The sequence below is a fragment of the Sorex araneus genome, chromosome 3 (genome assembly GCF_027595985.1).
Source record: "Sorex araneus isolate mSorAra2 chromosome 3, mSorAra2.pri, whole genome shotgun sequence".
Lineage (NCBI taxonomy): Eukaryota > Metazoa > Chordata > Mammalia > Eulipotyphla > Soricidae > Sorex > Sorex araneus.
The window spans coordinates 216,918,436-216,944,814 of NC_073304.1; the positions used below are offsets into that span (position 1 = coordinate 216,918,436).

At 44.3% G+C, this 26,379-nt stretch overlaps 1 protein-coding gene across 5 annotated transcripts in view; it reads left to right on the top strand.

Moving 5' to 3' along the window:
- The first annotated feature begins 3,322 nt into the window (after nt 1-3,322).
- The window catches only part of CDK12 (cyclin dependent kinase 12), a 99,865-nt gene continuing 76,808 nt past the window's right edge, over nt 3,323-26,379 (top strand). For 4 of the 5 annotated variants that reach the window (XM_055132976.1, XM_055132977.1, XM_055132973.1 and 1 more), the window contains exons 1-2: nt 3,323-4,968; nt 12,727-13,608. In XM_055132976.1, the coding sequence (XP_054988951.1) occupies nt 3,923-4,968; nt 12,727-13,608 (1,928 nt within the window). In that variant the 5' untranslated portion in view covers nt 3,323-3,922. The remainder of the gene's footprint in view (nt 4,969-12,726; nt 13,609-26,379) is intronic. The other variant, XM_055132974.1, reaches the window with a different exon arrangement.

Here is a 26,379-nt window from a genome sequence, read left to right on the forward strand (position 1 = left end):
CCATGGTTTGACAGTGTGGGGACCCCAACATGTGAGGTCCCTGGGAGGGGCGCAGGGGTCTGATTAAGGACCTCTCATTCTGCTGACAGTCTTCTCCATGGGCCTGTAAAACTAGGATAGTGTGCAAGGCCGGCTGCAGCGCTACTTGCCCCATTTTTACTCCCCCTAACTTCCCACTACCATTCTATCACAAGGGCCAGCAATGCAGTTGTTTTAAACAGTTACCACTTGTGCTTCCTTTCAATAGAAGTATCACATATTTCATTCATATAAAAAATAATCGTATTTCTTTAGGCTTTGAGCTTACTGATTTCATCACTCAGTGTGGCAAATGGACTTCAACTCCAGGAATTACAAAATAAAATACACCCGAGTCTGGGTTCTGTTCTAGCTCAGTGTGGAGCTCGGCATGCATCTGGAGCCAGGATGCATGTATGAAGGCAAAGCTGCATCCCACACAGCTGAGACCCACCATGAGGACTGTTGAACACATCTCACCAGAAACAGATTTCTCTCCAGGATCAATGATTTTTTTTTTTTGGCCACACCTGGTGATGCTCAGGGGTTACTGCTGGCTTTGCACTCAGGAATTACCCCTGGCGGTACACAAGGGACTATATGGGATTCTGGGAATCAAATCCGGGTCGACCACGTGCAAGGCAAATGCCCTACTCGTTGTGTTATCGCTCCAGCCCCAATGATTGTTTTTGTTCTTTTGTTATGCAGTTTGTATTTATTTTGAGGGGTCCACACCAAGAGGTGCTCAGAGCTGACTCCTACTGGGTCTCTGGGACCACCTGGGGCGCTGGTGATGGAGCACAGGTTTCCATCCCTGTGCAAAGCAAGTGCCCTTCTCATTGCAGCATCATCAGTGCCCACAAATGAGTTTGTTGAAACAATTACCACTTGTGCTTCCTTCTGATCAAATGAAAAATCATAGTATTTCTTCAGTATTAAAAATAATTAGGGGCCGGAGTGATAGCACAGCGGGTAGGGCGTTTGCCTTGCACACGGCCGACCTGGGTTCGATCCCCGGCATCCCATATGGTCCCCCAAGCACCGCCAGGAGTAATTCCTGAGTGAAAAGCCAGGAGTAACCCCTGTGCATTGCTGGGTGTGACCCAAAAAGCAAAAAAAAAAAAAAAAAAAAAAAAATTAGAACTGGAGTCGGAGGAATAGCACAACAGAGATGGCGTTGGCCTTGCATATGGCTGACCAGGGTTTTATTCTTGGAATTCCACATGGAATTTAACTCATGGAGTTTAGCTCAGCAAGCCCATATCCTGGCGCCCAACACACTTATGTAAGCAAGCATAGCGTGGCAAGCACAGTTATAGAAATAAGAAAAAGTGATTACACAAAACAATGAACTATTGGGGCTGAAGCAATAATACAGCAGGTAGGGCATTTGCCCTGCACGTGGCTCACTCGGGTTCGATTCCCAGCATCCCATATGGTCCCCTGAGCATTGCCAGGAGTAATTCCTGAGTACATGAGCCAGGAGTAACCCCTGTGCATCGCCGGGTGTGGCCTCTTCCTAAAAAAGACAACAATGAACTATTGATCTTTAATCACCTTACCTTTGGGGGCCCTACCCCATTGTTTCTATTTGAACTGTGATTGGGCTGGTTTCCTACTGGAACAGTTACAGGAAATCAGTATATTTATGGAATAACTCAGACATCTAAAATGTAAACTTGTAAAGTAATTATACTTCATATTCCTACTGTTTAGGCAACAAATCATATAGAGTAACATATATCTATCTATCTGTATATACACCTCTCGGAGAGCCTGGCAAGCTACCCAGAGTATCCCTCACGCACGGGCAGAGTCTGGCAAAATACCCGTGGCATATTTGATATGCCAAAAACAGTAACAATAGCTCTCATTCCCCTGACCCTGAAAGAACCTCCAATCATTGGTAAAGATGAGTAAGGAGAGGCTGCTAAAATCTCAGGGCTGGGAGGAATATAGATGTTACTGGTGCCTGCCCGAGTAAATCGACGAACAACGGGATGACAGTGATAAAAGATACATAAGCTAATGTAAGGGTAGTTTTGAAGTTAGAATTAACATGTGAGGAGCTTTGAAAACCAAGAATTTTCATAGGGCAGAAGAGAGAGGTCAATGCACTGAGTTAATGGTTTCTTTTTTGTTGTTGTTTGTTTTCTTTTTGGTTTGGTTTTTGGGCCACATCTGTCAGTGTTTAGGGTTTACTCCTGACTCTGTACTCAGAGACTCAGGGGATCATATGTGGTGCAGAGGTCAGCCCACTGTAAGGCAGGTGCCCTACCTACTGCAAAATTGCTCTGTCCCTGAGTTCATGCTTTGTATGCAGGAGCCCAGGTTGAATCACCTCCAAATCCATGGTCCCCTGAATGCTGCTGGAGTGTGCCCAAAGTACAAAGCTGAAGAACTCACCACAGCCATCCAGGTGTGGCCTCAAATCAAACAAATGGAACACAGATGACAGTATGAGATACTCAAGTGCTAACTTCAGGCACAGTTGGTAGGTGGTCTTGTGGTGGGGTTGGGGGTCTCACTCGCCTGCCTGGACTTGAACCAGAAGCAAAGCATGTGCACCAGCCCTTTAAGATTGATTTCCTGCCCAGATATAATTTTTATTCTCACAGATACAAAGCTTTGCTTGTTCCTTCCTACTTTTAATCTTTTACGTGAAGATTAAAAGGCAAATGATCTCAGAAGAGTCATGATGATCCCAAGAGGTTCTTAAGCAAAGCAGAGCAAGGTAGTGTCACACAGTGAAAAATCTTGGGCTTTTTTGTCAGATGTGAGGCTGAATCTCCTGTTTGCTCTTTGCTGAACACTAGATTTGTTGTCCTGAGTAAGTTATTTTACTTTTCTATTCTGAGTTTATCTGTAAAACACGATTGAGGATAACGTGTTTTGTAGCATGATCTGAGAATTAGACATAAGTAAGGGAATAGTTGGGAACTGGAAGCTTAAGTAATACGCCGGATTTGGGTAAAAACATTCCCACAATTCCCCTTTTGTCCTATTGACGGTATTTTCACCCTGGTACTCAAAAGACTGGTTGTAAAGTACAAGATACAAGCATTTGTTTGCGAGGGCGCCTGTAAACATTTGTTCAATGAGTTACCAATAAAGTTTTGAATTAAAAAAAAAAACACTCCGTTTCAATTAAGCTTGGCCCGAATTGCGAGCGGGAATCTTATCGCGAGAATCTTCCGCGCGATTTGCTCTCGCGTTGTTTGTTCAAGTAGCGATGAGAGTTGAACGGGAAGCACGAAATACCGCGAGAGCTCCGCTGATTCTCGCGATGTACCTGACTCGCCCCTCCCCCCCTTCCCCCAGTGCCGTTTCGGTTTAACCTAGTGTGTGACTGTGAGTCTGTGAGGGAGGAAGTGTGTGAGGTATTGAGGTGAGGCGGAGGCAAGAAAAGGGGCTCCCTCAGGAGCAAGGGACAAAGGGGGCGTAAGGCGTCTAGGCCGCGGGACCCCAGCGACAGGAAGTCGCCCTGAGCTGAGCTACCGGGAGGGGAAGGGCCCGCGCAGTCCTCACAGGGCCCCAGAGCCAGAGGCGGCCCTACAGCCCCGGACCGTCGGCTTCCTACTTCCTCGACCTCCCCGACGCCGAGGCCTGAGGAGTGGCTCGGCGGGGGGAGGTGGGGGAGACGGACTTGAGCAGCCAGCCGTTGTCTCGCAACTCTCCTACTGAGGAACTCTCGCCGCTTCCCTGGCTCCTTCATCCCCCACCTCATGTAGGAGGGTGCTGAGGAGTCGAGAGGGAGGAGGAGCCTGGGCCTCTGTCCCTTCCCTCCCCACCCCCTTCTCGGGGCGCTTTGGTAGGCGTGGGGTTGGGGTTGGGGGGGAGGGTGGGGGTTACTTTTTGGAGCGCCGGGGAACTTTTCCCCCTTTTTGAAGCCCGGGGAAAGGGAATGCCCAACCCAGAGAGACATGGGGGCAAGAAGGACGGGAGCGGAGGAGCTTCTGGAACTTTGCAGCCGTCATCCGGAGGTGGCAGCTCAAATAGCAGGGAGCGTCACCGCTTGGTGTCGAAGCACAAGCGGCATAAATCCAAGCACTCCAAAGACATGGGGTTGGTGACCCCCGAAGCCGCACCGTTGGGTACGATGATCAAGCCTCTGGTGGAGTACGATGACATCAGTTCCGACTCCGACACCTTCTCCGACGACATGGCTTTCAAACTGGACCGGAGGGACAACGATGACCGCCGGGGGTCGGAGCGGAGCGACCGCCTGCACAAGCACCGGCACCATCAGCACCGTCGCTCCCGGGACTTGCTGAAAAGCAAGCAGAGCGAGGAGAAAGCCCATGAAGTGTCGAGCAAGTCGGGATCGATGAAGGACCGCGGGTCGGGGAGTTCCAAGCGTTCCAACGAGGAGAACGACGACTACGGGAAGGCGCAGTTATCCAAAAGCGGCAGCAGCAAAGAGTCCCGGTCCTTCAAACTCCATAAGGAGAAGATCCGGAAAGAACGGGAGCTGAAGTCGGGGCACAAGGACAGAAGTAAAAGTCATCGGAAAAGGGAAACCCCCAAAAGTTACAAGACGGTGGACAGCCCCAAACGGAGATCCCGGAGTCCTCACCGGAAATGGTCTGACAGCCCCAAGCAGGACGATAGCCCCTCCGGAGCGTCTTACGGCCAAGACTATGACCTTAGTCCTCCTAGATCTCACACGTCCAGCAACTACGACTCCTACAGGAAGAGCCCCGGGAGCACCTCGAGAAGGCAGTCAATCAGCCCCCCTTACAAGGAGCCCTCTGCCTATCAGTCCAGCACCCGCTCACCCAGCCCCTACAGCAGAAGGCAGAGGTCCGTGAGCCCCTACAGCCGCAGACGATCCTCCAGCTACGAAAGGAGCGGCTCTTACAGCGGCCGCTCCCCCAGTCCCTATGGTCGCAGGCGGTCCAGCAGCCCTTTCATGAGCAAACGGTCTCTGAGTCGGAGTCCACTCCCCAGGTGAGTTACCAGTCTAACAGGTCTTCCTTCCTTGGGGTGGGTTAGGTCCGTGGTCGTTGGGCGTGGTGACGTTTTGTTCCGTCCCCCAGTATTCATCACTGACCAGGACGCTTAGCTCTAGGCTTAGCCGTTGAAGTAGGTGAATCTGGTGTTCTCTTCACCTAGAGTTGGCGAAGTAAAGAGTTCACTGCCTAACACTGCTGAAGGTAGGTACTTTGTGTTGTGGGCTCTTCACTGGTAAGCATCTGGGTGAGGAAAATCATGGGCTTCTGCTTATTAATTCCATAATTATTAATTATCAGTTATTAAGTCCATTACTGGTTCTCTGACCTGGTCTAGCTGTTTAACTCGTATCTTAGTTCTTAAAAAGGACTTGGTGTTCTTTGGACCAAGTTGAAGATGTATGAAATTTAAGAAGTTTTTGTTTTAGTTATATCAAGGTAATTTTCATAGATCATTTACCGTTTGTGTTTTCCACTGAGTTGTATTTTCTGGGTGTAAAGAGATAGTACAGTGGGTAGGGCACAATCAGCCAACCCAGGTTTCATCTCCAGCACCCCATGTCGTATAGTAATTCCTGAGTACAGAGTTATAAGTAACCCCTGAGCACTGCTGAGTATGGGGACCCCAGAAACGTGTTTCCTAATTTGACAATGTATTTTTTGCTTTTGGACCACATTTGACACTGCTCAAGACTTACTCCTGTCTCTGTGCTCAGGGATCATTTCTGGTGATGGTTATGGAACTATAGGAGGTGTTAGGGATCAAACCTGGGTGGGTTTTGTGCAGCATGACAAACATCTTACCTGTTGTACTATCTTTCCAGTCATAATTTTGACTACTTTTTAATTTCTTACCAGACTTTGGGAGGGGAGATTGCTTTTGGTTCAGGGGTCACTCCTGGTAGTGCTCAGGAGACCATGTGCAATACCAGGAATCAAACCAGTATTTCTAGGCCCCAAGGGACCTACTTGAAATTTTTAATGGAAATTGATCTTGATAAGTCCTTTTTCCTTTTGATGAAGTGGTGGTGTAGAAATTGACTCAAAGGAAACTTGGTTTCATTTTTTGTGGTGTTTAGGTTAAACCCAGGAGCCTCATTCATGTAAGGCAAATAAGCACTCTTCCACAGAGCTACATCTCTGCCCTAAATTTTTGTTTTTGTTTGTGTATCACCCATCTGCTCAGGGATTATTCTCAGCTCTGGACTCAGGAATTACTCTTGGTGGTATTTTCGGGGACTCTGGGGAATGCCTGAGATTGAACCCAGGTTGGCTGCATGCAGGCAAGTTCCCTACCCACTCTACTATTGCTCTGACCCCCCTAATTTGGTTTCTTTAAGTGGGGTTGGCCATCTGCAAGGCAAGAGTCTTAACCTCTGTATTATCTCTTTGGCCTAGTTTTTAGGATCTCCATCTAAAGAAAGTTAATAGTCCTTTTTATTTTATTTATTTATTTATTTATTTATTTATTTATTTATTTTTCCTTTTTGGGTCACACCTGGCGATGCTCAGTGGTTACTCCTGGCTCTGCACTCAGGAATTACTCCTGGCGGTTCTTGGGGACCATAGGTATGCCAGGGATCGAACCTGGATTGGCCTCCTGCAAGGCAAATGCCCTACCTGCTGTACAATCGCTCCCACCCGTTTTTTCTGTTTTAAAGTTAAAAATTATTAGTAATTATAGCCTAAATTTATTAGGCTGTAGCGTTTCTAGCAGTTAGGATTTTTTTTTTTTTTTTTTCTTTTTGGGTCACACCTGGCAATGCACAGGGGTTACTCCTGGCTCTGCACTCAGGAGTCACCCCTGGTAGTGCTCAGAGGACCATGTGGGATGCTGGGAATCGAACCTGGGTCGGTCGCATGCAAAGCAAACGCCCTACCCGCTCAACTATTGCTCCAGCCCTCTAGCAATTAGGATTGAAGCTCCTTAGTTTTTCCTATCCCACAGTAGCTCACATTCCTCCCCAGCATGCTCCATTTCATTTTAAATTTTTAAACTCAGAGAAGTTGAAAAAACTAGTTGAAGGTATGTACTACATAGATTTTTGGGGGGGGTGGTGGGGGCTTGTTTTTGGGCCACACCTGATGTTGTTCCTGGATCTGCACTTAGGAATGACTCCTGGTGTGCTTGGGACCATATGTGTGGAAATCAAACCTGGGTTGGTCCTATGCAAAAGCAGGTGCCTTGTTTGCTGTATCCTCTTTCCATCCCTGCACTACATAGATTCTGTATTTAATATTTGCTGTGTATTTTTAATGACACCTCTCTGTCAATCTCATTTTTATTCATTTGAAAATAAATTGCATGACTGGAGAGATCTTCAATAGGTTTGAATGCATACTTTGCATACAGGTAGGCCCTGGTTGCATCCCTAGCACCAGATGGTCCCCTGCGTACTGCCAGGAGCAACCTCCAAGCACTGTGCTGGGAATGGCCCCTGAGCACTGCTGGTTGTTTCCGCAAACCAAAATAATTAAATTCCAGGCCTGAGAATATAGCACAGTGGTAGAACACTTGTCTTGTTTTTTTTTTGGGGGGGGTCACACCCAGCGATGCTCAGGGGTTACTCCTGGTTTAGCACTCAGGAATTACTCCTGGCAGTGCTTGGGGGACCATATGGGATGCCGAGGATCGAACCCGGGTTGGCCACGTGCAAGGCAAACGCCCTACCCGCTGTGCTATCCCTCCGGCCCCTAGAACACTTGTCTTGTATGTGGGAGGCCCTGGCTTTGGTTTTTGACATGAAAAAAATAAAAACAAAAAAGTAAGTTTTGGGGCTGGAGAGTATACCGTGGCTAGTATTCTTTCCTTTCCTCTGGGTTTCTTGGGTTGCTTTTTTTTTTTTTGCTTTTGCTTTTTTGGCATTGTACGGGGGTTACTCCTGGCTCGTGCACTCAGGAATTACTCCTGAGGGTGCTTGGGGGACCTTATGGGTTCTTGGGAATTGAACCCTGGTCGGCTGTGTGCAAGGCAAACGCCCCACCTGCTGTGTTATCACTCCAGCCCCTGATCTGGGTTTGATCCCCAGCACTCTGTATGGTCTCTCAAGCACTGTCAGAAGTGATCCCGAGCACAGAGCCAGCAGTAAATCCTGAGCAATCCTGGGAGTGCCCCCCACCTAAAAAAAAGTTTTTCTAGTATATTTCACGTACAAGCACTTTAGCATTTTTTGGGGGGGAGGGAGGGTGGCATTACCCAATGGTGCTCAGGGCTTTCTTCTGATTAGAAACAGTTTTAGAATTTTTAAAAAATTTTGTTTTGGACCCACACAGAGCAGTGAAAGGGGCGATGCTCTGGACATGGTACTCAGCGTTATGGTTGGGTTCTTCTTGGAGTTGCCCCCACCGTACAATTCTGTGCTGGTAATTGAAGCATGGATTCCTACACGCATGGACTTCAGGCCTTTGAGCCACCTCATTGACTTAGGGTTTTTTGTTTTTGATTTTTTGTTGTTTTAATTTTTTTTTTCTTTTTGGGTCACACCTGGCAATGCACAGGGGTTACTCCTGGCTCTGCACTCAGGAATCACCCTTGGCGGTGCTCAGAGGACCATATGGGATGCTGGGAGTTGAACCCGGCTCGGCCGCGTGCAAGGCAAACGCCCTACCCACTGTACTATTGCTCCAGCCCCTTAATTTGGGTTTTGGAACATACCTGATGATGCTGAGGAAATCACTCCTGGGCATGTTCAGAGGACCACGTGGGGTGCTAGGGATTGAATCTGGGTCAACTGTATGCTATCACTCTGACCCCTCCACAGTGTTTGTTTTCTTTAAAGACAGTAGAAAAGATTACTGGAAAATAGGAGAGAAAGGAAAAGAAACTCCTGGTGTGGGGAGGAATTTAGTATATGTCTAAGTTGTGTAGTATTTGTTTTCTTGATGGAGTAATTTCACCAAAGTTGTTCTGAGAATGTTTGATTTTGAGATTGTTCCTGGCTGTGCTAGGCCAGTCTTCAGGGACAGTGCCATGTATTGAATTGGAGTCTACCGCATGAAAGGCAAGAGCTTTAACTTTTTTTTTTTTTTTTTGTCTTTTTGGGTCACACCCAGTGATGTTCAGGAGTTACTCCTGGCTCTATACTTGGGAATCACTTCTAGCAGTGCATGGGGACCATATGGGATGCTGGTGTATGAACCCTGGTTGACTGTGTGTAAGGCAAGTAACTTACCTACTCCTGGAACAAAAGTTCTTAAGAGTCATAGTAGAGAATGTACAGATCCCTTGTATGGCATTCTCTGTTTTGTTTTGCTAGTTTCAGTCAAATTGAAGACAAAATCATTTGGCAGAGATGGTGGCAGTTTCATTCAAATGCATAAAATCCAAAACAAAAATCTGAGCACATGATTTACATGCAGAAGATGAGATTCAGCCGACCAAGAAGCCTTAAGAGCACCAAACTAGGAGTAGCCCCTGAGCAGCACAGAGTGTGGCTCCAGAACAAAACAAGAATAGTTTTTTGTAGAAATTAGCTTCTGATATTTTTTTTAGTGTCTGAGATTTTAGAAATTTGACCTAGGATAGAGATATTTGATTTGCCCTAGTTATGATTCAAAGAAAAATCTAGTTTCAGCTATTCATAGAAGTATTACTTTTCTTAAACCAAAGTGGATACTTAGCAAATCCATTTAGCTACTTAAGTATTTTATATCTTTCTGTTGGTATGTGTGTTTTGTTTCCAAGTACTTTGATTTCAGTAGTGACTATAACTTTTGGGAGGAAACTTCCAAAAAGTAGTAGTATAGATATAAGAAAGCCATGATCATTATGTAAGTTTGGCCCCTACATAATTGTATTTGTTTCGGTTTTTGGTTCACACCAAAGGATGCTCAGGGATTACTTCCACCTCTGGTTCAGAGATTACCCCTAGCTAGTTTAAGGGACCATGTAGGGTGCTGGTGATCAAACCTGGGTCCGCTGTGTACAACACAGGCACCCTACTTGCTGTACAGTCTTTCTGTCTTCAGTTTTGAAGTATTTTGAGTCACATCAGTGACTCAAATTATAAAGGAAAATAGCACCACTGGGCTGATGCAAAAAAAAAAGGGGGGGGGGAAGGGGCTGGAGTGATAGCACAGCGGGTAGCATGTTTGCCTTGTAGGCGGCTGACCTGGGTTCGATTCCCAGCATCCCATATGGTCCCCTGGGCATCACCAGGGGTAATTCCTGAGTGCAGAGCCAGGAGTGACCCCTGTGCATTGCCGGGTGTGACCCAAAAAAGCAAAAAAAAAAAAAAACAAACAAAACGGGGGCAATCTAGAATAGAAGCAGTTGGAAATAAAATATTTTAAACCACTGGTCAAATTATGTTTTGTTTAGTCACATTTTTTAGTGCTTTTTTTTTTGTTTTTTGTTTTTGGATCACACCCAGTGGTTCATAGGGGCTATTCCCAAGCTCTGTGCTCAGGAGTGACCCCTGACACTGTTCAGGGGACCATATGTGGTACCAGGGATTCAAATGAAGGTCTCAGCAGCAATACCACATGCATGGCAAGTGTCTTATCTCCTGTACTTAAAGTCCCCTTGTGCTTATCTGGCCCTTTCATCCCCACATTGAAGCTTAAACGTGTTTGCTTTTATTTTTTGTTTTACACTTGATTATCATTCCCCTTACCCTGAAAGAGCCTCCAAAGCGGCACCACTGGGAAGAACGAATAAAGAGAGGATGCTAAAATCTCAGGGCTAGGATGAATGGAGACATGACTGGCACCCGATCCAGCAAATCGATGATCAATGGGATGACAGTGATACAGTGATTTTTCAGGGCTTACTCTTGGTTGTGTACTTGAGGGTCACTCTTTGTTATTCTTCTGGGGAGTGTGTGTATATATATATATATGTATGTATATATATATATGTATAATATATACACACCAGGTACCAGGAACAGAACTTGTCATTCAAGACAAGCATCTTTTTTTTTTTTTTTTGGTTTTTGGGTCACACCCGGCGATGCACAGGGGTTACTCCTGGCTCTTCACTCAGGAATTACTCCTGGCATTGCTCAGGGGACCATATGGGATGCTGGGATTAGAACCCGGGTCGGCCGCGTGCAAGGCAAATGCCCTACCCGCTGTGCTATCGCTCCAGCCCCTCAAGACAAGCATCTTAACCCTTGTACTAACTACCTCTCTACTCTATTAAGTGTGTGTAGTGTGTGTGTGTGTGTGTGCGCGCGCACACCACAACTGGTATTGCTCCCAAGTGATCTGTGGTGGTACTCGGGGGCCCTGTACCTGATACTGGGGTTCTGAGCTGGTATTGACTGGATGTAAGGAGTAAATAACCCTTGAGCAGAGTCAGGTATGGTTTCTGAGGACTGTACAAAGTGACCCAAAAAATAAGGGAAAAAAAGAAAAGTAATTAGCTTTTCTAGTTAAAAAAATAAGTCTGTTGGTGTTCAGTGAAGTATATTAGATTTTAATTTTTCAGATTTATGTCACTTGCATTTACAATAAAGCATGATTTTGTTTTCATTATAATTTTACATTAATAATCAGAACCCAAACTCTTAAAATAATTATTATAAATAATCGGTACTTTTCTGTGAAAATTTTATCCATCTACAGGGATTATAGAGATAGTATAGTGGGTAGGTACTAGCCATGCACCCGGGTTCAATCCCCAACACCCCAATATGGTCCCCTAACCTTTCTAGGAGTGGTCTCTGAGTACAGAACCAGGAGTAAACCCTGTGGCACAGCAGGGTGTGGCCCCAAAACAAACAAAACACTGAAGAAAGAAAATTGTATTTATCTCAGTTGAATAAATAGTGGTTTTAGTGTATTCCTTCTGATCTGTGTGTATCTGTGTGTGAACCTTTGGGTTTTGGGGCCATTTAGTAGTATAATTTAGGAGCTATTCTGGTGTAGTGCTTAGGGGGTACTTCTAGTGATTTGAGCTATCTCCTTAACACTCCATAAATAATTCTTCGGGTGGGGGAGCAGTGCTGGTATTTAAACCTCAGGCCGTACACATACAAGGCAAGTGCTCTATTGCTGAGCCACCTTTCTGGTCTATAGATACATATATTTTCTCACATGAGGTATGGGGTTGGGGCAGCCTGGGTCTGTGCTTAGATTCGGCAGAGCTGGGGGTTGAACTGCGGTTGTCTGTATGCAAGATAAGACTTTTAACCCCTGTACTATACCTTTGGTACCCTAATTTTTGGCTACACTCAGGAGTGCTCAGAGGGTATTCCTGACTTCTTGCTGAGGAATGACCTCTGGGGACCATGTTTGGTACCAGGGATCCAAACTGGGGTCTGGAGAATGCAAGGTAATGCTTTACCCCTTTACTGTCTTTGTAGCCCCCAATAATTTTATTTTTTTTTGTTTGGGGGCCACACCTGGTAGTGCTGAGGGGTTACTCCTGGCTATGTGCTCAGGAATTACTCCTAGCGGGGCTCCAGCACCATACGTGGTGCCAGGGATCACACCTTGGTTGGCCAGAAACAAGGTAAGTGTCCTACCCCCTGTACTATTACTCCAGCCCCAAATAGAATTCTTAAATGTCTTAGAGCACAGCTTTCCTATTTAATTGGTATCTTTATTTAGTATTTTTATTACACTTAATTAAGAAATATACATTAATATGTAATATACAGCACCTTTTCTCTTTATGAGATTGCTAGTGAGTTTTTTAAGTTCTCCAGGCTTTGTTTTATTGGATCTAATTTTTTCCAAGTTGCTATAGTCTGCTCATTTTCCTTTTATTATTGCCTTTGTTTATCTCTTTTCCTTTTTCTTTTTCCAGTAGGAAATCCATGAAGTCTAGAAGTAGAAGTCCTGCATATTCAAGACACTCATCTTCTCATAGTAAAAAGAAGAGATCCGGGTCACGCAGTCGACATTCCAGTATCTCACCTGTCAGGCTTCCATTGAACTCCAGCTTGGGAGCTGAACTCAGTAGGAAAAAGAAGGAAAGAGCAGCTGCTGCTGCAGCAGCAAAAATGGATGGAAAGGAATCCAAGGGTTCACCTATATTTTTGCCTAGGAAGGAAAACAGTTCAGTAGAAGCTAAGGATTCAGGCTTGGAGTCTAAAAAGTTGCCCAGAGTTGTGAAATTGGAAAAATCTGTCCCAGATACTGAAGCGTTGAATGTAACACATGTAAACACAGAGGTCAAAAATTCTTTAGATGCAGGGAAAGTAAAGTTGGATGAGCACTCTGAGAAGCAACCTGTTAAAGATTTAAAAGTACAGGGAATGAGAGACTCTAAGCCTGTAGCATTGAAAGAGGAGATGGTTACTCCAAAAGAAACAGAGACATCTGAAAAAGAGACCCCTCCACCTCTCCCAGTAGTCACTTCTCCACCTCCTTTACCAACTACTACTCCTCCACCTCAGTTGCCCCCATTACCACCTTTGCCTCCATTACCAGCTATTCCACAGCAACCACCTCTGCCTCCTCCCCAACCACCATTTAGTCAGGTTCTCACTTCTAGTACTTCAACTTTGCCCCATTCTACCCACCCAAGGACATCTACTTTGTCTTCTCAGGCAAATTCTCAGCCCCTTGTACAGGTTTCTGTGAAGACTCAAGTATCTGTAACAGCTGCTATTCCACACCTAAAAACTTCAACATTGCCTCCTTTGCCCCTCCCACCCTTATTACCTGGAGATGATGACATGGATAGGTAAGTCCAATAGCTAACTGGGAAAATTGAACCTTTTTTTTAACCTAAATATAATGTATTACCTGTCCTTAAACTCTGTCAGAACTTCCAATGTATGATTATTTAGATTGTTTTTATGAGTAGAAAATACAAATGTCTTTGATGTTCGATTTTCAGTGGGAAAATTCTTAGATTTACTTAGAATGAAATTTATAGTATGAGGCCTAATAACTCATTTTCTCAAGGCTGGCGATATAGTACAGTAAATAACTTGCTTGCCTTGCCGCAGCCAACTTGGGTTTGATCCTTGGCTTTCTGTGCAGCCCTCTCAGTACTGCCAGGAATGATTCCTGAGTGTAGAGCCAGGAGTAACCCCTGAGTATCACCAGGTGTGGTATAAAAACAAAAACAAACCCAAAAAACTCATTTTCTAATGTTTTATTGATAAGACTAATTTTGATATAGATTTTTAAAAAAATGACATTTTTCTCAAAATTTGCTACATTTTGTGATGTAGAGGTAGTTCAACAGCCTTTTGTGATGTAGAGGTAGTTCAAAAGCCCTTGCTTTGCTTAAGAGGCCCAAAGTCAGATTCATTTACTGAAATTGGACTGTATGGTCTCCTGAACACCACTGGCAATAACCTCAGGTTATTACCAGAAGCAGCCCTTCAGTATCCCTGGGTATGGCTCGATATCAAAAAACAAAGAAAAATTATTTATTTTTAGTTTGTTTTTTGAGGTTAGAGTTTGGGCCACCCATAAACGCATGGACTAGGCTGGTGAGATAGTACAATGGATAAAGTGCTTGCCTTACACACAGCTGACCTGGTGAGATAGTACAATGGATAAAGTGCTTGCCTTACACACAGCTGACCTGGGTTTGATTCCTAGTACCCAATATGGTGCCCTAAGTACCACCAGGAGTGATCCCTTCAGCACAGAGCCAGGAGTAATCCCTGATCATTGCCAGGTGTGACCCAATAAAACACAAAAAAGAAGTGCACAGACTATTCTGCCTCTGCCCAGGTGTGATCCCTGGCGGGGCTGGGTCATCATATGTTGTTCTGGGGATTCAAACTAGGTGTGGCTGCATGCAAGGCAAGTGACTTATACTCTTTTTTTTTGTTTTTGTAACTACCCAGTAATGCTTAGCATGGTGTTGGGGACCACGTTGGTGCCATGGATTGAACTTGGAGCTCCTATATGCAAGGTTTTTTGAGCTACCTTCCCAGTTCCCTTAAATCTTTATGTTGAAATTTTAATAGCTAAGGAAAAAAATACGGTAGTTGACACATTGATCTAGCTCCACCAATTACTAATGCTTTGCCATATTAGTTATGACACTTCTGATTATGTGAGCATGTCTCATAAAATATTTTTCTATGACAATTTTTACTCTGAAAAAGTGATTTAATAGTACCATATAAATGTTACATTATAATGTTTAATGTAACATAACATTTAATAAATGTTACCATATAATGTTATGTGATTCATATAAATAACATTAAATAACCTCAGATATCCCAAATAATATATTTTATAGATGTTTTGTTCTTTTTTTTTTTTTTTTTTTGCTTTTTTTTTGGGTCACACCTGGCGATGCACAGGGGTTACTCTTGGCTCTGCACTCAGGAATTACCCCTGGCCGTGCTCAGGGGACCATATGGGATGCTGGGATTTGAACCCGGGTCGGCCGTGTGCAAGGCAAACGCCCTACCCGCTGTGCTATCTCTCCAGCCCCTTTTTTTGTTTTTGCTTTGGACTGGAGCAATAGCACAGTGGATAGGGCGTTTGCATTGCACGTGGCTGACCCGGGTTTGATTCCTACGTCCTTCTTGGAGAGCCTGGCAAGCTACTGAGAGTATACCACCCACACAGCAGAGCTACCTGTGGCATATTTGATATGCCAAAAACAGTAACAAGTCTCACAATGCAGATGTTACTGGTGCCCGCTCAAGCAAATCAATGAACAACTAGACGACAATGCTACAGTTTTTGCTTTGGGCCATACCTGGTAGTGCCAGGGCATACATCTGGTGCTGTGTTCAGGGATCACTCCTAGCAGTTTTGGGGGACCATTTGGTGTACCAGGGATCAAACTAGACCATAGCCATTATATTTAGTCTCTGGCCCCTATAGCTTTCTTTTTTTGATTTTGTTTTTTTAAACTCCTGCTTCAGGAGAAAAATAAACCATATTTATTTATTTGAGTCACACTGGGTGATGCACAGGGGTTACTCCTGGCTTTGCACTCAGGAATTACTCCTGGCGGTACTCGGGGGACCATATGGGATGCTGGGAATTGAATCTGTGTCACATGCAAGGCAAACGCCCTACTTGCTGTACTATTACTCCAGCCCCAAACCGTATTTATTTTTGAAAAATGTTGCTTTTGTTTTGGTTTTGGACCACACCAGGAAGTCAACAGGGATTGCTTCTAGTTCCATGCTTGAGGTTTACTCGTGGCAGTATCTAGGGGACACGGCAGTGTCTGGGGGCCATATATGGTGCTCGGGATCAATCAAGTTCGGGTATTTTTTTTTTTTTTCTTTTTGGGTCATACCTGGTGATGCACAGGGGTTACTTCTGGCACATGCATTCAGGAATTACTCCTGGTGGTGCTCGGGGGACCATACAGGATGCTGGGGATCGAACCCAGGTCAACCATGTGCAAGGCAGACGCCCTACCCACTGTGCTATTGCTCCAGCCCCAAGTCCAGGTATTCTGTGTGCAGAGAATGGCACTTAGCCCTTTGGGTTATCTCTTCAGACCGAAAGGGACTGCTTTAAAAAAATTTTTTTGGTTACTCTAAGAAGCAAAAAAAACATACATAGGATCTTTGATAACGAGACTATAAATTCACAATGAGATGATAGGAAAAACTGATTTTAATAAGTCCTAAGTGTTGAGAACTGAAATTATTATTCAACCTGGGTCTGATTTTATGGGAGGCATTAGGAAATATGTTTCTTTAATTCCCTGGGAGAACTAGCTAGGCAAGTATCATTCACTCACTCAACAAACATGCTTTAGCTGTAGTAATTTTTGTTACTTTTTTTGACATTTTAAAATAGATACTCTGGGGCTGGAGCGATAGCACAGCGGGTAGGGCGTTTGCCTTGCACGCGGCCGACCCGGGTTCGAATCCCAGCATCCCATATGGTCCCCTGAGCACCGCCAGGGGTGATTCCTGAGTGCATGAGCCAGGAGTGACCCCTGTGCATTGCCGGGTGTGACCCAAAAAAAGAAAAAAAAAATAGAAAAAAAAAAAATAATAAAATAGATACTCCTCTTTTATTCTCTAGGATATAAGATTCAGTTTTGCAACAATTTTTCTTTTTGGTCTTTGGACCAACACCCCGTGGTACTAGAGCTTAATCCTGGTGGTGCATGGGCACGGGCAAGTGGGGACTATATATGGTGCTGGGATTGAACTGGGAATGGCTGCATACAAGGCAAGCAGCTTGACCCCTATACTATCTCTCCAGCTCATCAATAAACTTTTGTTCTGAATTCAGATATAAGTCCCAGTGAATAATCTTGCCTCATACCATTTTTGCCCAGCCTCCCTACTTAGGAAATGACATCAGTTGATTGATGATATATTTTTCAGACCCTGTGCCTTTATACTTATATTTAAAAAGAGGGCAGAGTGATAAAAGGCATATACCTGGCATGTTGCCAGTTCTTATTTGATCCCTGGTATCTCATATGATCACCTGAACTGTTGGGAGTTATCCCTGAGCATAGGGCCAGAAGTGGCCTTTGGGCATTGCTGGCTGTGACCCCGCCACCGGGGGGTGGGGGGAGGAGAGAAAGGACCAGAGACATAGCCAATGAACTGAGTATGTATTTTGTATGTGGGAGGACTGTGTTGGATTCCTGGCACTGCATGGTGCCCTGAGTACAGCCAGGTGTGGACTAAAATCCATACTATACTTGGGGACTTGAGAGGTAGCTCACAGTGCTATACTTTGTATGTGAGAAACCCAAGTTTGATCACCAGTGCTACATGGTCCCCTGTACACTGTAAGGAATAAGCCTAGAGCTGTTTGCCAGGCATAGCCCCTGACTACTGCCAAGTATAACCCCTGAACAACCACAGGGAAAAATATAAACATAATAGTGCTGGAGTGTATTTGGCATGTGGGAGCCCCATGTTCTATTCTCGGTATTCTGTTGACCACCTGAACACAATCAATAGTGACCTCAGAGTGGGCATGATAGTATAGTGGGAATGATAGTATAGTGGATTGAGTGTTTGCCTTTCATGTCGTCTTCGAAGGTTTAATCCCCAGCATCTCATACATTTTCCTGATTCTGTTAGAAGTGATCCCGAAGTGTAGAGCTAGATTGAAGCCCTGAGCTCTGTTGGGTGTGACCCCCAAACGAAAACAAAATGGAAAGGATACCTGTAAGGCATAGAACCAGAATTTACCCTCAAACATTACCCTTATATCCTTTACCCTGGATATAAGGAAAAATATTTTTAAGATATTTTCAAAATACCTATAAGGTATAGAACCAGGATTTAGCCTCAAAATTTACCCTTATATCCTTTACCCTGGATATAAGGAAAAATATTTTCAAAAGAATGCAGAGGCTGAAGAGATAGGACAGGGGTTAAGGCACATGCTTGGCATGTTGATGACCCCAGAATCTGTCCCCAGCACCACATGGGGCCAAGAATTTTCTGCAGTGCAATCCTGAGGTCTCCCTGACCTCCTACCCCCAAACTACTGAAATGGTCTGAGATAATCTCCAGCGCTTCTGTGCTTGAGCAGCATTTCGTCCTTGATTCTTTGCATTAATGCACAGATGCGGTTGACTGAGACTGTAAAGTACTGTTCTGAACCAGAGAGATATTATGGAGGGTAAGGTGCTTAACTTGCATGGATCCGTGGCAGTGTGTAGGAGTGATCCTAGGCACAGAGCCAAGAGTATGCCTTGACAATTGCACACACATAAAGACATTACTAAATCTGATTCTATTTTTTGTTTTGGGTCAGACCTGGTGGTCCTCAGGATTTCCTCCAGTTTGGTGCTTAGGAGTTCCCATTGGTGCTTCCTGGAGACAATGTAGTGTTGAACCGTTTGCTCCTGCATGTAAATCATGTACTCCAACCTATCTGCTTGGCTTCTGAATTGAATTTTATGTTTAGGTTTTTGTTTTGTTTTTTTCTTTTTGGGTCACACCTGAACACAGGGGTTACTCCTGGCTCATGCACTCAGGAATTACTATTGGCAGTGCTCGGGGGACCATATGGGATGCTGGGAATTGAACCCAGGTTGGCCACATGCAAGGCAAATGTCCTACCTGCTGTGCTATTGCTCCAGTCCCTTGAATTTTATGTTTAGTTTTTAAGTTTGTAATTGGGGTGGGGGTCCTGGGCCACTCCTGTCTGTACTCAGGGTACTCAGTACTCAGCTCTGTTCTTGGGGGGGTCACTCTTGGTGGTACTCGGGACCATACTATGTGCCATGGATTGAATCTTAATACCAGGGATTGCATGCAGTTTGTGATCAGTCTGTAGAGTGATTTCTTTGGCTCATAACTATTTTTAGAGATTCTTTATGCTTTTTTCCTTTTTTTCTTAATAAGTTTTTTGGCTACACCCAGTGGTGCTCAGGGCTTACCCCTGCTCTGCCCTCAGGGATCACTCTTGGTTGGGCTCAGGGGACTTTATGTCCTCGGGATTGAATTTGTGTCCTCCTTGTGCATGATAAGCGCCCTCTCTACCTACTGTGCTATCCCTCCAGCCCTCTTTAGCTAAAGTATTGCGCACACATACAGACATTACTAAATCTGATTTTATTTTCTGTTTTGGGTTAGACCGGGTAGTCCTCAGGGTTTCCTTCAGTTTGATGCTCTTCATATTATTTGAGGACGGAGGACACACCTAGCAGTGCTCAGGGGCTATTCCTAGCTTTGGGCTCAGAAGTAGCCAGTGGTGATGACAGTGGGGACCATATCTGGTACCAGGGATTTGAACCTGGCTTGGCAGGATACAAGGCAAACACCTTAACTCCTATACTATTTGTCCAATCCTCATGTTCTGTTATTAATAGCCATATATGAATTCTGCAGCATTCTAAAAACAACTTGAAATATATATATATATATATATATATATATATACATACATACGTATAAATAGTTGAAGTCTTCTGTATACTTTTTTTTTTTTTTTGCTTTTTGGGTCACACCCAGCGATGCTCAGGGGTTACTCCTGGCTTTGCACTCAGGAATTACTCCTGGCGGTGCTTGGGGGACCATATGGGATGCCGAGGATCGAACCCGGGTCGGCCGCGTGCAAGGCAAACGCCCTACCCGCTGTGCTATCGCTCCGGCCCTGATCTTTTGTATACTTTTAGATATAAACTGTGGTCCTATGTTGTTTATAGGGAAAGGAAATGGTCATTTGATTGATACTCAAAGAAGCTTACGACTATTACCTCCCCCAGAAGGAAATTATTTCTTGGTAGGAGGTATCAGACATTGAAACCAGTGCCTCATACATGAAAGATAAGTGCTCTACTTCTGAACCATATTCCCATACTTCAGAGGAAAATCATTTGAATATTAGTTTATGTAGTGGCTAGAACATGGGTGTTGCTAAGAATCTTCATTTTGATATGTTTACTCAGTTAACTGGAAAATGCTTGTGTTTCATAGGGGGAATGATTTTGATAGAAAACATGGGGATCTGGGGCCATCAGGAGAGTACTATGGGTAAGGTGCTTCATGGTATGTGGCTGACCTAAGGTTGATCCCCAGTACTTTACATCTCCAAAACCCTGAAAACCCTGAGCCCATCTGGAGTGATCACTGAACATATAGCCAGGAGTAAGCCCTGAGCACAGTTGATTGTGACCCCAAAATAAACAAAAGCACGTAGGAATCTTTCAGATTGGGGATGAAAGGTTAACATAAGACCATTCAGTGCTCCACACTGGGGAGATAGTACAAAAGGCTAGACCGCTGGCCTGAGAAACACTGCATCACTGAACAAAGTTGGTTTTTTTTTTTTTTTTTTTTTGCTTTTTGGGTCACACCCGGCGATGCTCAGGGGTTACTCCTGGCTTTGCACTCAGGAATTACTCCTGGCAGTGCTTGGGGGACCATATGGGATGCCGGGGATCAACCCGGGTCGGCCGAGTGCAAGGCAAACGCCCTACCCGCTGTGCTATCGCTCTGGCCCCACTGAACAAAGTATTGACTCTTCACTACCCTCCTGGGCTGAGATCATAGGAAGTGGCCCACATACCCTGAGTTCTGCTTCGGTGGTACCCTTTCTCGCCCAGACAAAAAGACTTGTTTGCATACATGTGATTATCGTTAAGAGTGTAGGAGAAAATGAAGCAGTTTTTGTTATATACCAGTTCTGATTCCGAAAGTTTGATTTATCATAATCCAGCACAATTATATAAAAATGTGTTATTTGTATAAAATATTAGTAGGTTATTATTAGTTATGGGGGCATACCTGTTGGTGCTATGGGTTGTTCTTCTAAATCTGTGTTTATTCCCTGGCACTTGTAGCCAGGGATTGAACCTGGAACTTCTACATGCAAAGCATATTTTCCAACCCTTTTCTCATCAGTCCAGTATGAAGAAACTGTTAAAGATGAAAAATGGAAATTGGGAATTTTTTTCCATACTTATCAATTTCATTTTTCACTGTATGTGTATTTTTTTATTCCTTTTTATTTTGGCGATGCTCAGGGGTTACTTCTGGCTCTGCACTCAGGAATTACTCCTGGCGGTGCTTGGGGTCCGTATGGGATGCTGGGGATAGAACCCAGGTTGGCCTCATGCAATGCAAACACCCTACCGGCTATATTATCTCTCCAGCCCCTTCACTATATTTTAATTTGGTATGTATTGGATTTTTTGTTGGTTTTTTGTTTGTTTTTATTTTTTTGTTTTTGACCCACACCTAGTGGTACTCAGAACTTACCTCTGGCTGTGTGCTCAGGGATCACTTCTGGTGGTGCTTGGGAGACTATACTAGGGTGCTAGAGATCAAACCTAGGTTGGCTGCTTGCGACGCAATCATTCTACCTGTTGTATATTGCTCCAGCCCTAAAATTTTTGTCTTTGTTTTTTTGAGCCGCTCTTCATGCACCATTTGCACCTACCAGATGAAAAACACATGGTAGGAGAGAGAACAATGTGGCTGACCCAGGTTTGATCCCTGGCATCTCATATGATCCCCTGAGCACCGTCAGGAGTAAATTCTGAGCACCACCGGATCTGACCCACAAAACAAAAAGTTTATGTTATCAAAATTAGAAAATAATCATATACTTTTCTTTTGTTATTTTTATTTTTCTGGTTTTGAGTCATACCCAGCAAGACTTAGGTGCTATTCCTTTTTCAGTGTTCAGGATTGACTCCTATTGGTCCTTGGACCACAATTAGTGCTAGGGACCAAATGAGGTTGACTGCATGCAAGAGTGATGCCTTCTGTAATATCTTTCTGGCCTAAAATTGGAAAATTACCAAAACTTTTTAAAAGCAGATTATATCTACTTAAAAAGTAAATGAAAAGCATTTACTGTTAGTAGGTCATTATTAACAGTAAGTACTTTTTATTAGAATTATTAAGTACAAGAAACTATTCAGATTTTGGGGCTGGTGCGGTAGCACAGCAGGTAGGGCCTTTGCCTTGCACGGGGCCTACCTGGGTTCGATTCTCATATGGTCCCCTGAGCACTGCCGGGATAATTCCTGAGTGCAGAGCCAGGAGTAACCCCTGTGCAGTGCCAGGTGTGACCCCAAAAGTAATAAAAGATAAAAGAAAGAAACTTCAGATTTTGTTTTGTTTTGGGCCACACCTAGTGGTGCTCAAGGCTTCTCCTGGTTCTTTGCTCAGGGATTACTCCTGGTGGGCTTGGGGAACTATGTGTAATGCCGGATATAGATCTGGACTGGGTGTGGGTATGGATAAAGCATCTGGGCTGGATATGTGTACACAGCAAGTGCTTTCCCAGCAGTACTCTCTCCAGCTCATCATCCAGATTTAAAAGCTTGGGTAATCCTAAAACTTAATATTTTGTTTTGTTTGTGGGAACATCTGGTGGTGCTTAGGAGATCACTGATGCTGGGGATTGAATCCAGGGCCTCACATTTTTTCTTAAGATTATTGCAGTTTAAGCAATGTATTTGCAGTGGTGCTAACATTTATGGTCTTAGTGAACAGCTACCTCACCTTAGTGCCAAAGACACACTTGATTTTTTTGTTTTTGTTGTTTTGTTTTGGGGGTCACACTTTGTAGTGCTCAGGGCTTCTAACTTTGCTCCTGGTGGGGCTTGGGGGACCACATGGAGTGCCAGGCATCAAACCCAGATTGGCACATAAAAGTGCTCTGCCAGACACCCTGTTTTTGTTCTTTGGGTCGTTCCTGACAGTGGCTCATCTACTCTGGACTGTGCTTGGGAGTCACTCCCTGCTGTGCTCAGGAATACATGCTGTGCTGGTGAGTTGAACCTGTGCCTCCTATATGAAAGCAGACATAGATACTCAGACATAGACATTGAGCTTTGTCTCCGCACACTTTTCTTTTTTGAACGGGGATGTAAAAGGGAAGCTGTGGATTAAACTTAATGCCTTATATAAGACAGACGTCTAGCTGCTGAACTCCATTCTCTGACCTTTTTCATTATTTTGTTTGAACATTATGCAGCCTTCTTACTATATGTTAACCTATCTACAAGATGTAAATGGGGAATCAGGAAGTATTGTTTCTTTAGTTATTTTTTTTGGGTTATACCCGGTAATGCTCAGGGGTTACTCCTGGCTCTGTACTCAGGAATTACTCCTGGCAGTACTCAGGAGACCATATGGGATGCCAGAGACCGAACCCAGATCAGCTTCACACAAGGCAAACACTACCCGCCTGTTGCTCAAGCTCCAGGAAGTACTATTTATGTATTGAGTTTTTATTTATTTTGTGGGGACCTCACCCAGTGGTACTCAACTTACTCCTGGCTCTGTACTCAGGGTGCCAGGGATCAAAGTGGAGTCAGATGCATGTAAATTAAGCACTCTGTGTGTAGTGCTATCTTTCTTGCCCCAGTATTGCATTTTGAAATATCGACTTGAATGTTCAGCATATGCTTTCCTATTCTAAACCTCCTGCATCTAGTATACTGTCTTTGCACTGTATAGGCTTACTCCCTTTTTTTTTTTTCTTTTTTTTTTTTTTTTTTGGTTTTTGGGTCACACCTGGCGATGCACAGGGATTACTCCCGGCTCTGCACTCAGGAATTACCCCTGACGGTGCTCAGGGGACCATATGGGATGCTGGGAATCGAACCTGGGTCAGCCGCATACAAGGCAGACTCCCTACCCGCTGTGCTATTGCTCCAGCCCCAGTATAGATTTATTCTTCAGTGAGTGTTTTATTAAATTTTAAATTCTAATGTTGTTAATCACTGTAATTTTTGGCAGGAAGGGAACCACACCCAGTAGTGCTCTGGGACTACTCCTGGATCAGTGCTCAATAGTTCATTACTTGCAGTGATCAGGAGACCATGTGTTGCTTGGGTTCAAACCAAATCCTCTGGCATGTAAAGTATATGCTGCAACCCTTTTAGTTTACTCTTCAGTCACTCAGTGTAATTTTCTGGACCATAATTATCTCAGGGTTTTTAATCATTTTTACATCTCTGGTGCCAACGTTTGAAGCCAGAGAATTACGTGCATTTTGCCCTAGAAACACACTGTTAACTTATTTCAGGGATTCGTGTTGTAATTGTTTTGGGCCCATTGGTGCTCTAGACTATGCCTGATATAGTACTTGAACACTTGGGACCGTGCAGTTTCATGGATTGGACCCAGGCTTCTTCCATCCTGTTGAGCACGTGCTTTTAAGTTCTCATTCCAGGTTTTTTTGGGGGGGAGGAGGAGAGGTAAGGGTGTGTGGGGTGGCAGGGAATCCATCTGGCAATACCTAGAGTTTATTTCTAGCTAGGTGATTACTGCTGGCAGTGCTTAGGGGACCATATGTAGTACTAGGAATTGAACTAGGGTATCCTATGTACAAGGCAAACGAGCACCTTAACCCCTATCTCTGACCTAGTTTTAGGGTTTTTAATTACATTTGATGAAACTAGATTTAATCTCTTCAAAATTTGTGTCCTAATTTACAGTAATAACTTACAGTAATATCTCATCAAAAAGTCTTTCTTGAAATAAACATAATAAAATCTTATTTAATTAATTTTTGGTTTTTGTGTCACACTCTTCAGTGCTCAGGGTTTACTCCAGGTTTTGCTCTGAGGGATTACTCCTGGCGGGCTCAGGGAGTGCCAGGTATTGAATCCTGGTTGGCTGTATGCAAGGCAAACGCGTTACCCGCTGTACTATTTATCCATCCCCTAACATACTACAATATATTTAGAAGCAATGTGTATTTTCACTGTTTCTGTTACTGAAGCATAAAGCAAACCAGAAACACCAGGACCTTGGGGCCATAGAGCTCATACAACAGGATAGGTGATTGATTGCCTTGCATGCAGTTGAGCTGGGTTGGATCCCTAGCACTGAATATGCTTCCCAGAGACCAGCCAGGAGTAATCCCTGAGCAGTCAGGAGTAAGCCCTGAACACAGCTGGACGTGGCCCCCAAACTCAAACAAATAGCAGTACCTAGATGTAAACAGATTAAAATAAATTGATGAACTAGATACTTTGAGCCTAATGAAACATTTAACCAAGAAGAAATCTATTTGTCATTCAGGAAAGAGTGAAATGGTGGTATGTGGCGTGTTTTTCCTTGACTTTTTTTGGGGGGTGGGGGCTTACAGTTGTGCTCAGGGGTTACTCCTGGCTTGCATTAAGGAATCAGTCCCATTAGCTCAGAGGTGCTGGGGACTGAACCTGGATAAACTGGGTACAAGGCAGTGCCCTACCCTCTGTACTATTGTTCTGGCTCCTATCTGAATGTCATAAACATTGGGGAAATTAACTTTTTTCACGTTACTTTGGGGCCACATCCAGTGAGGCTACTTGCTTAGGGGCTACTTTTGGCTTGGTGCTCAGTGGTCACTTCCAGCATGCTGGCTCTGGAGAGGAATAACCATGTACCAGGGATTGAATCTGGGTTTTCTCTATGCAAAGTATGCATTCCTTTGAGCTGTTGAGCGGTCTTTCCAGTCCCTAAAGTGTGGGAATTAAAAAAATGGGGGGGGAACTGGAGCAATAGCACAGCGGGTACGGTGTTTGCCTTGCACGTGGCCAACCCGGGTTCGATTCCCAGCATCCCATATGGTCCCCTGAGAACCGCCAGGAGTAATTCCTGAGTGCATGAGCCAAGAGTAACCTCTGTGCATTGCCGGGTGTGACCCAAAAAGCAAAAAAATAAAAAGCGCAACCTAGTAATGCTATCCATTTTAGTTTTATAGTTGTTTTGTCTTCATCTTTATAAGTAATTCAGCAGGAAGTTTTACATGATCATTTTGTATTCCATTGTCTTAATGTGGTAAAGTGAATCTAGATTTTATTGATCTGATTTACAAGAGATTAAAAGTTGAAAGTTGGTAGGAAGTAGCTTTTGAGATTTTGTTTTATACTCAGAAGGCAGCAGTTTTTTTCGTTTTTTTTTTTTCTTTTTGGGTCACACCTGGCGATGCACAGGGGTTACTCCTGGCTCTGCACTCAGGAATCACTCCTGGTGGTACTCAGGGGACCATATGGGATGCTGGGAATCAAACCCAGGTTGGCCACGTGCAAGGCAAACGCCCTACCCACTGTGCTATTGCTCTAGCCCCAAGCAGCACT